At 36.8% G+C, this 10,232-nt stretch overlaps 1 protein-coding gene across 1 annotated transcript; it reads right to left on the reverse strand.

Annotated features, from left to right (window-relative positions):
• Positions 1-280: 280 nt before the first annotated feature.
• gapdh (glyceraldehyde-3-phosphate dehydrogenase) lies at positions 281-5,209 on the reverse strand. The gene is made up of 12 exons (NM_001115114.1): positions 5,167-5,209; positions 4,736-4,781; positions 2,904-3,003; positions 2,714-2,820; positions 2,504-2,594; positions 2,309-2,424; positions 1,915-1,996; positions 1,583-1,734; positions 1,252-1,330; positions 1,059-1,142; positions 868-965; positions 281-582 (listed from the first exon to the last, which is right to left on the reverse strand). Exons 2-12 carry the CDS (start codon positions 4,756-4,758, stop codon positions 513-515), a joined length of 1,002 nt encoding a protein of 333 aa, NP_001108586.1. The 5' UTR covers positions 4,759-4,781; positions 5,167-5,209; the 3' UTR covers positions 281-512.
• Positions 5,210-10,232: the final 5,023 nt, after the last annotated feature.

The following is a 10,232-nucleotide window of genomic DNA, read 5'->3' on the forward strand; positions in this document are numbered from 1 at the left end:
TGCTGGTAGTAGTCACTATTTGTAATAAAACTATCCATCTAGCTCTAAATAACACATTAAAGTAGATGGGCTAAAGTAAAAGACCCCACCCGATGCTTGTCAGTTAAGTTTCCCCATTATGCATACCTGTAAACTGTTAGGACTTGGTTTATTAAAAAAATTAATAAATAAAAAAAAATAAAAAAACCCTGCTCAAAAAGAAAACATTCTTTAAAATAACCCTCCAAGATTAATGATTGCACCGAACAAGCTATTGAAATAACAAATGACAGCTTTTCTCCATTTCTCACAAACAGAGGACTTTTATTCCATCGCAAGTTGTTAACAGACAGAAAAGCCTTTGAAGTCAACATTTATTTTTAACCTCACACACGAAACAGAACAGAGTATATAAAAATAATATTGGTCTTCAATTTAAGCATGTAATTTCCTTCCAGGCACGTGGTGCAAACATTCAACCAGATGGGAGAATGGTCGCGTATCAAAAAAAAGAAACAGCAAAGGGGTCACATCTACTCCTTGGAGGCCATGTGTGCCATCAGGTCACATACACGGTTGCTGTAACCGAACTCATTGTCATACCTATGGGAAGACATTAATCTTATTTAAAAACATTAAAAAAATAAAAAAAAAAAAAGTACAAAGTTTGAGAAATTAAAACAATGGTTATGAAATCTTTTTAAAATAAATAGCCTATAAACAAAATTAAGGCTGAAAATGACAAAATCAAGATTAAGTTGTAATAAGACAATTTCATTTAAAATTCAGATGAGGCAAAGCTTGTTCACAAGGCAAATCTTCCAAAAGACTGCAGACAAAAGTTAGTCAAATTAAAAGAGTATGAGAATTAGTAAAACAGTATCTTACCATGTGACCAGCTTGACAAAGTGATCGTTGAGAGCAATACCAGCACCAGCGTCAAAGATGGATGAACGGCAATCCCCATTGAAGTCAGTGGACACAACCTGGAACCAGGAGATTATAAATGTATAACGACAATGGAAATTTATATTAAATTAAAAACAATAGCCACAGGTCATTTAATAAATAAAAAAAACCTGGTGCTCCGTGTATCCCAGAATTCCTTTCATGGGCCCATCAGCTGCAGCCTTGACGACTTTCTTGATCTCATCATACTTGGCCTGTAAAATAGAGCAAGGGTTAATTTGTTTGTGTGGCAAGCAAACACTTACTACAGCAAGACTGAGTTTAAACATCTTTCAGCTGTAGCCACACAGTTTGGAAACTCACAGGTTTCTCAAGACGGACTGTCAGATCCACAACAGAGACATTGGGGGTGGGGACACGGAAGGCCATACCAGTAAGCTTGCTGAAATGAGCAATAATCATGGTCAATACACAAATATAAATAACTACTTGTATAATAGAAATAAAATCACTTATCAAATATATCTAAAATAAATTAATATAAATCTAATAAATCATAAGTTAAGACAAATCAAACTTTAAAAACTACACAATACTACAAAAAAAAAAAAAAAAAAAAAAAAAAAAAAAAGTTCATAGCAGAGGTTTTAAATTAGACTGACACTCAAATGTCAAAAGATGAGGTAAAACTGACCCATTGAGCTCAGGAATTACTTTGCCTACAGCCTTGGCAGCCCCAGTGGAGGCTGGGATGATGTTCTGACTGGCACCACGGCCATCCCTCCACAGCTTCCCAGAGGGCCCATCAACGGTCTTCTGTGTTGCTGTGATGGCATGAACAGTGCTCTGAAATGGAAAACCAGGACGTTCTTGAAAAATTTGTATAAATCGTGACTTCCACATTTAATTGCTTTAAAAAGCATAGTCCAGTGCAGGGCTTAAATAAATTGGTGCATCACAGCAGGTCTCAATCACTTTAGGGTCAAAAGGCTTTTAGAGGAGATTGGAAAGGCCATTTAATCTTACCATAAGACCTTCAACGATGACAAAGTTATCATTGATGACCTTTGCCAAAGGAGCCAGGCAGTTGGTGGTGCAGGAGGCATTGCTGGGAGAATAAATAAAATAATGTCACAAACAATACTATAAATGCAGACATTACATTTAACATGCCTTGAGATAAATATTTCTTTATTACACCCCCTACTGGATAAATCATGACTGCATTTAGACACCATACCAACTTAGTTTAAATAAAAATATGGATATAGTACATGTCTTTCTACAAGTATTTCTAAAAGCTTTAGCCAAATTTAGGTGCTTTATCTATTATCAAAAACGAATCAATTTTCAAACAAGCAAATACTTATAAGTAAATAAATAAATAAATAAATAAATAAATAATAAAAACACCATTTACCTTACAACTGTGAGAGAGTTGTCATATTTCTCATGGTTGACACCCATGACAAACATGGGGGCATCTGCACTTGGGGCAGAGATGATGACTCTCTTTGCACCACCCTTAATGTGAGCCTACCAGGAGAGCAAAATTTCAGTTACAGAAAAACAATTGTTGTTGCAGGCAGCTTATGTAACATCCATGATTACGTACAGAAGCCTTCTCAATAGTAGTGAAGACACCAGTAGACTCCACAACATAAGTAGCACCTGCATCACCCCACTTAATGTTGGCTGGGTCCCTCCTGTTTAGGCAGAGATCATGAGCATAGCCCAATGCTTGCAAAAATAATAATAATAATAATAATAATAATAATAATAATAATAATAAAAACCATGCATAGTTTGGAGGAACCGCACTCACTCGCTATAGACTGTGATTGCATGACCATCAATGACCAGTTTGCCGCCTTCTGCCTTAACCTCACCCTTGTACTTTCCATGGGTGGAGTCGTACTGGAACATGTAAACCTGTGAAGAAACAAGCACTATAAATATATTCAAAATAACCCCAAAACTAGTTAAATAAAAAAAAAAAAAATTAAGGAACTTGCCATGTAATCAAGGTCAATGAATGGGTCATTGATGGCCACGATCTCCACTTTCTTGGTCAAGAAAGCAGCACGGGTCACCAGACGGCCAATGCGACCGAATCTGAAAAAAAAGCTCATTCATAAACACTTGCTTTCATCTCACATTAAGAAAGAAAAAAGAAAAAAAAAAGAAAACAACCGCAGTCAGGCAACTTATCCACTAGATGGCAGAAAGGACCCATTTCTGAACATGCACAAAGTCAAACATTGTGCCCTTGTGAGCGCAGTAACTCTGGGTCAATTGGAGAGTGGGAGCAGACAGCAGTTAAATAAATTAATTTTAAAAAATAATAATAAATAATAATAATAAATAATAATAAGTAATTAATAGTATTATTATTATTATTATTATTATTATTAATAATAATAATAATAATAATAATAATAATAATAAACCAAAAATATAAATAAACTCTGGGGAAAGTCAACTATGTGCTACAGGAGATTAAGAGCTAGATCATGAAGAATGGGCTTTTGGATGAATGATCTCCACAAATATTTGCCCCAGCTTCATAGAGGCATGTCCTCCAGGCAAGGATACAAATTCCATAGGCCTCCAGCTGCCATTGTGAGCTATTTTAGTACATCCAACAACACTGCACAAAATGCAGAGAAAGAAGGACTGACCCCACAAGGAGTTCCAGAATTCCCTTTTTGTTTATTGCAACACTCAGCTGTACATTCAATCAATAGGTCAAAGAAAGCAGCCTATTGATACTGCGATAATGATCACAGTACATACTTTCATGCACTGATAAGACACTGATATGGTAGTGGTACACTTTCAAAACATTTGCATCAAGTCTGTAAAGATAGAGAAACAGGGCAAAGGTAAAAATTTCCAGTGCTCTTAGCAAATGTGGATTGACCATTTGTCCAGTGCCATTAGTGTTCAAATCATAAAGTCAAGTGACATTGTAACAGGCTTTAGAAAGGGATTTTGTATTTAAAGTTATTAATTTGATAAACTGAAGACCATGTCAAATTACTTGCATAATTGAAGTTTCATATAACTTTAGATTGTATAAACCCATGGCAAAAATGCAAAGTAGGCCTATTATAAATTTCTTGCTTGTAAAATGAACCAAGGCTACTTAAGGACACCACTGGGGTGAACTTGGGGTCATAACCTTTTGAGTGCCTAAAGACAGACTTCCATCTAAAGGTGGATATTTTAAGTCGCAAAAGACTTGTGCTGTAATTTAGGGTGCCTAAACTTCACAGCACAGTCCTGGATGAGCATTAAAGTTTCAGGTTGTGTGCACATGAACGATATGCATGTGTCCTGTACTGGTCTCTTCAGGATCAAGTTTCCTGTTACACAACCCAATAAGCTTTGAAAAGGTCACAGCTGGTGCTGGGGGTTTTTCAATGCAGAACACACAAGCTTGGATTCTTGAACCCAGAGTCCTGTACAACATGGTCTAAGTAAAATGCAGACTCGAAGCAAACTTTGAACCTGGAGTAAAATACAAGGCAAAGAAGCCAAGTACACAGATAAAAATTACCATTATTTGTCGTCATGATGACGTCAATGTACACAGCGATGGCACAACACCAATAAAGCAGTTTGACTGGCTGGCTTAGGTGACACCCCCTCCAACCATTCATTACAATCAATTAGAAAGTCAAAACTTAATACAACTTCCAGAAAGCATTTAACAGCAAAACACTAACAAACAAGCTTATAATAAAATAAAACTGATGTCCTGTTGTTCAAAACAATTAATAATAAAAGTTGCAAGCAGCCTAATGTTCATTTCTTTCATATTTGAATCAAATGGAGTACATACCCGTTAATACCAACTTTAACCATTATGCCTGATTTGGTTGTGTCCTCTGGAAGGAAAACAAAAGGTTGTAATTAATTCACACGTTATTATAGGCGTCTTTCGTTATGGGAACAAAGTACAGGTTGTGAAACTGCAACACCTCTAACTACAGATAGAGAGTGAACAAAAAGTTCATACACATTTGTAGTTCACAGTAGCCTGTTGTATTCATACTCAAGCATTTCCCAATTGGCCAGAAAATGTAGGCTAGAAGTTCTAAAGAGCATGAACTCTCAGCTTTCATTAGAAATGTTGCTCCATGCCATTAACATGCACATATATTTAAAAGTTGCTAACATTTGCAAAGGCTTCACCAGCGCAATCTGAGCAAAGACTACATAATTAAACACTAAATAATTCAAGCATTTGAAACATGAAATAACTAAATTTACCGTTTGTGAGAAGCCTCTGTTCGTCCTGACACTTGGTGTGAGTGGACTGATTACGAACACGAGGATAATTTATATCTGGTGCGATAGCATTGACCACGCCCCCTGGACTTTAGGCTATAAGTACCACGCCCCCTGGACTTTAGGCTATAAGTACCACGCCCCCTTAGAATGTCAAGGTCGTACTGGGGTACAGTGAATGAAACTACTACATCTACTGAATAATAATAATAATAATAATAATAATAATAATAATAATAATAATAATAATAATAATAATAATAATAATGATGATGATGATGATGATGATGGCATATATGACTGATGATGATGATAACCAAGCTTTGCTAGAGTATTAAATATTATATAACTAGTGACATATCAAAGTTTCCCTTTGTACTTTTTATGAAAGAAGCAATGACTATGATCGAGAATTATGCTTTCTCAAATGGCCATGATTCTGTAAGCACTTCAGTAATATGTAGTGCATTATGAGAAATAAATGGTTTGCAGGTTATGTATAAGGAAACCAGGCAGAAGTAATTTAGGCTTGTAACCCTATGCAATTTGTACACTGGCTAAAATAAATAAATTATTAAATAAATGTATTTAGTATGTATTATATGTATATTTGAGATGGTCTGTCCACTCTGACCTTCTAAAACTAGCCCAGACCGTGCATATGAAGCAGGAGATCAAATCGCCCTCATCATGAGTGTGTGACATTTACAGGAAAGACCATGACCCTTCCCTTTTACTCAGGCATTCCTGCATCCCACGATCCTTTGCATCAGTAGGAAATCCAATGCCTTTGTACCTACACAGATTCTTTGAGCCTTCACATGTGCATATCTGTGCAAGTAAATCAAATGCAAAACCAAAGTGGTTGTAGCATAACATAAACATTATCAAAAGTGACAAGAGTTTAGAGAGTGACAGTGTGCATTAATAGCTCTATCAAATTTGATTAATTACACTACAAATTTGCATACTGACTTTATGGTTTTATGAATTTGCATATTGAGTTTTGATTAATCACATTATAATCTTTCTGTTATCCATCATTCATGTTGGTTTTAATTATGTTAAATGCAGCTAACTTTTATCCCTTTGTCTGTAATTAATCACAGGTTTGTACTAGTAATTAACACAGACACTATTAGATCTTGCACAGAGGACAGACTGAAAAAAGATCCATGTATTATAGCGATTAGCTGTCAGTGCAATGTTATAAAGTAGCTCTCCACTTTTGTTGCAAACATGACTTGTAACAATGCAGTCTTTCTTTGTTTTGACTTATTTTTACTCAGTGTTGGTTTGTATCATCTCAGTTTGCACATCTGACAATTTTCGATTGTGACTATTGCTGTTGACCCTTGGCCTTTGGTCTTCTTATATTTCCAATGTCACGAGATGAAAAGATGCCCAAGTTGGTTTTGCCACTGAATATAAAAGTGCAGCATCACCATTTTAAATCTGCCAGCCTTTAATCTTCATTAACATCTTTAGTTTGACTGAAGTATTTGCTTCCATTTAAAGTCATGATTTATTTAAATGGAGACACTTCTGACCATTTACTCATCCTCCACATGTTCCAAAACTGGGATTATTTCAAGTTATTCATTCATTCATTATCTTTTCAACTTAGCCCCTTTACTGATCTGGGGTTGCCACAGCGGAATGAACTGCCAACTTATCCAGCATATGTTTTAGGTAGCGGATGCCCTTCCAGCTGCAACCAATCACTGGGAAACATCTATGCACACACATATACTATGGACAATTTAGCTTACCCAATTCACCTATACCACATGCTTTTGGACTTGTGGAGTAAACCGGAGCACCTGGAGGAAACCCACACAAACATGGGGAGAACATGCAAACTCCACACAGAAATGCCAACTGACCCAGTCGAGGCTCGAACCAGCAACCTTCTTGTTGTGAGGCAATTGTGCAACAAACTGCACCACGGTGCAGCCTATTTGTAGATAGACAGAAGAACCAGCCAATGGTATTTTTTGTTCTTACTATCAATGGCAACCAATATTTTTCAGAACAGTGTGTCAAAGAATTTAATACACACTTCGACCCACTTGAATAAGTCAGTGAATGGTGTGGAAACTTTCATTTTTGGCTGAACTATCCATTTAATAATAATTCATCACTCATTGTTTTCATAAAAACTTTGACGGCACTCAGCAACTGGCCCTCAGAATAGTGTATGCACATCCCTGCTATCTGCTCCCCAGCCACCAGAGAGAATGTGCTGGGCTGTCGCCAGGGTCAGACTAAAAATACCCAAACACTCAAAGGCTGACCCTGCACCCTTTCCACTGCGGCTATCTTGTGCTCTTGTGGAGCGACCCACACAATCCACTTCACCCTGTGACGACTGACTCACATGATTCAGGCAGAACCAGACGAGCTTCTGAACGTAACCCTGATGGACACAAATCGCACGTCTGTCACGTTACATCAAGTTCACTCCAGATAACTCATTTTCTGCAGGTGGAATTTTAGCCGAGCAGTTTGTTGAACTTTGCTGACAAGTTGCTGACTGTTTAAACTCTGTTCTCTTGTGTGGATCATGGTTTACGAGCACTGATTATTGGTACTGTATGTGAGGGTGTTATATATTAACTGAAGTGGCATAGCTGCAGAGATCAGAGTCCAGGAACTAACACTATCTTACTGAAGTGTGGACTGCCAGTCTAGAGCTTTGAGATATACAGTGCTATCTTGTGGTCAAAATTGCAAAACGCATTTAAAATTATTGATCTTGATGATTTCATATTTAAATAAACTAAAGTGTTGATATGGAAAAATGTACTGGTGTTGGAATTTCAAGGTAATTTCAGAATTCGTAAATGCCTTTTCAGGTTCTGAAGGTTATTTTATTTGTTCATTTATTTAGTGCTTTTAGTATCCAAACCTGTACAGCTGTTCGTTCATTCATTTATTATCTTTTTGGCTTAGGCCCTTTATTAATCAGGGGTCGTCACAGTGAAATGAACCGCCAACTTATCCAGCATATGTTTTACACTGCGCATCCCCTTCCAGCTGCAACCCATCACTGGGAAACATTCATACACACTCATTCACACACATACACTATGCACAATTTAGCTTACTCAATTCACCCATGTCTTTGGACTTGAGGGGGAATCTGTCTTAACCCTAAATATTTAGAATATTGTTTATATATATTAATATTGTTAATATTTTATAAATAAGGTTTTGATTTAAGCAGTTTAGACTGTTTATATGGCATTTGTTTGACTTTTTTGGTATTTTTAGTTATGGTTTATTCGCTTAGATTAACTAAACTCAACAAATCCTTTTTTTTCCGGAGATAGGTTGTGGCTGGAAGGGCATCTGCTGCGTAAAACAAATTCTGGATAAGTTGGTGGTTCATTTCGCTGAGGTGACCCCAGATTAATAAAGGCACTAAGCAGAAAATGAATGAATGAATGAACAAATTTTTTGCGTTTCATGGAAAAAGGATATGCATTAGAAATAATATTGGAAAGAATATTCATACATTCATTCACAATATATTTCTTTAAATGCAGTTTGCTCCAAAAAGTTTGGTTCAAAAGACAAAAAAAGCATCATTATCATCACCACCAAAAACAAAAGCGTACATAACAAAAAACTCAATTTGTCGAACCATTTTACCACATTTCTGTACCACATAGAAAACATTCGCTAAAATAGAACATCTAATATTTGACCCATGCAGGGTATTATAACATATTGCATTAAATAATATTAATAAATCATTCATTCATTCATTTTCTTGTCAGCTTGACCCTTTATTAATACAGGGTTGCCACAGCGGAATGAACCGTCAACTTATCCAGCAAGTTTTTACGCAGCGGATGCCCTTCCAGCCGCAACCCATCTCTGGGAAACATCCACACACACATTCACACTCACATTCATACACTATGGACAATTTAGCCTACCCAATTCACCTGTATCGCATGCCTTTGGACTGTGGGTTAAACCAAAGTACCTGGAGGAAACCCATCCGAGTGCAGGGAGAACATGCAAACTCCACAGAGAATAGCTAACTGAGCCGAGGCTCGAACCAGTGACCCAGCGATCTTCTTGCTTTCAGGCGACAGCACTACCCTCTGCGCCACTGCTTCGCCCAATAATAATAAATAATAATTTATAAGTAATATTTAACAGTTGAAAATTGTTATTTGCCCCCTTTATATTTTTTCTTTTTTAAATATTTCCCAAATGATATCTAACAGATCAAGGACATTTCTTGTTTGGTCTTGTCACAGTCTTGTTTGGTTAATTAAATAAACAGGGGGGCTAATAATTCAGGGGAATTAATAATTCTGACTTCAAATATTGCAGCTGTACATCATGTACTTTTGAGGCTTTTTAGGCCAGAATGTAGTTGTGTAGATTGCATTTGCAGATTTTTTTATAAGGATATTGCCTATTTTATAATATTTATAATTTCTGCTTCAGCTTGTCATTGAGCTAAGCAAAGATGGTTGATGTTTTCCATCCACATGATGGCGTCAGAGACCACATAATATGCCCTTATAGGAGAAAAAATCTGCGTATTCTCAAACAAGGTGACGCAGTGGCACAGTAGGTTGTGCTGTCGCCTCGTAGAAAGAAGGTTGCTGGTTTGAGCCTCGGTTGGGTCAGTTGGTGTTTCCCCCACAGTCCATAGACATGCACTACAGGTGAATTGGGTAGGCTAAATTGTCTATAGTGTACGAGTGTGTATGGATGTTTCCCAGAGATGGGTTGCAGCTGAAAGGGCATCCACTGTGTAAAACATATGCTGGATAAATTGGCAGGTCATTCCTCTGTGGCGACCCCAGATTAATAAAGGGACTAAGCTGAAAATGAATGAATGAATTTTCAAACAGCTGATCAAATCATTAATAAACTGTTGAGTCACATTCTACATCGATCTCTCTCTCTTTTACGTTACAGTGCTGTATTTATACCACAGTAACTGTAGTGTATTGAGTGTGAGATGGGACTCCCATATAAGGAATGTGAGCAATTTGTGTTGGCCACTATTTGTATAA

Source organism: Danio rerio, chromosome 16 (genome assembly GCF_049306965.1).
Source record: "Danio rerio strain Tuebingen ecotype United States chromosome 16, GRCz12tu, whole genome shotgun sequence".
Classification (NCBI taxonomy): Eukaryota; Metazoa; Chordata; class Actinopteri; order Cypriniformes; family Danionidae; genus Danio; species Danio rerio.

Bases quoted from the DNA above. Each gene is read 5' to 3' on its own strand.
- gapdh (NM_001115114.1), bottom strand. From the start codon at position 4,758: ATGGTTAAAGTTGGTATTAACGG. The intron at 2,425-2,503 runs GTACGTAATCAT...CTCTCCTGGTAG, and splicing joins CTACTATTGAGAAGGCTTCT to GCTCACATTAAGGGTGGTGC. The intron at 1,143-1,251 runs GTGAGTTTCCAA...TCTATTTTACAG, and splicing joins CAGTCCGTCTTGAGAAACCT to GCCAAGTATGATGAGATCAA.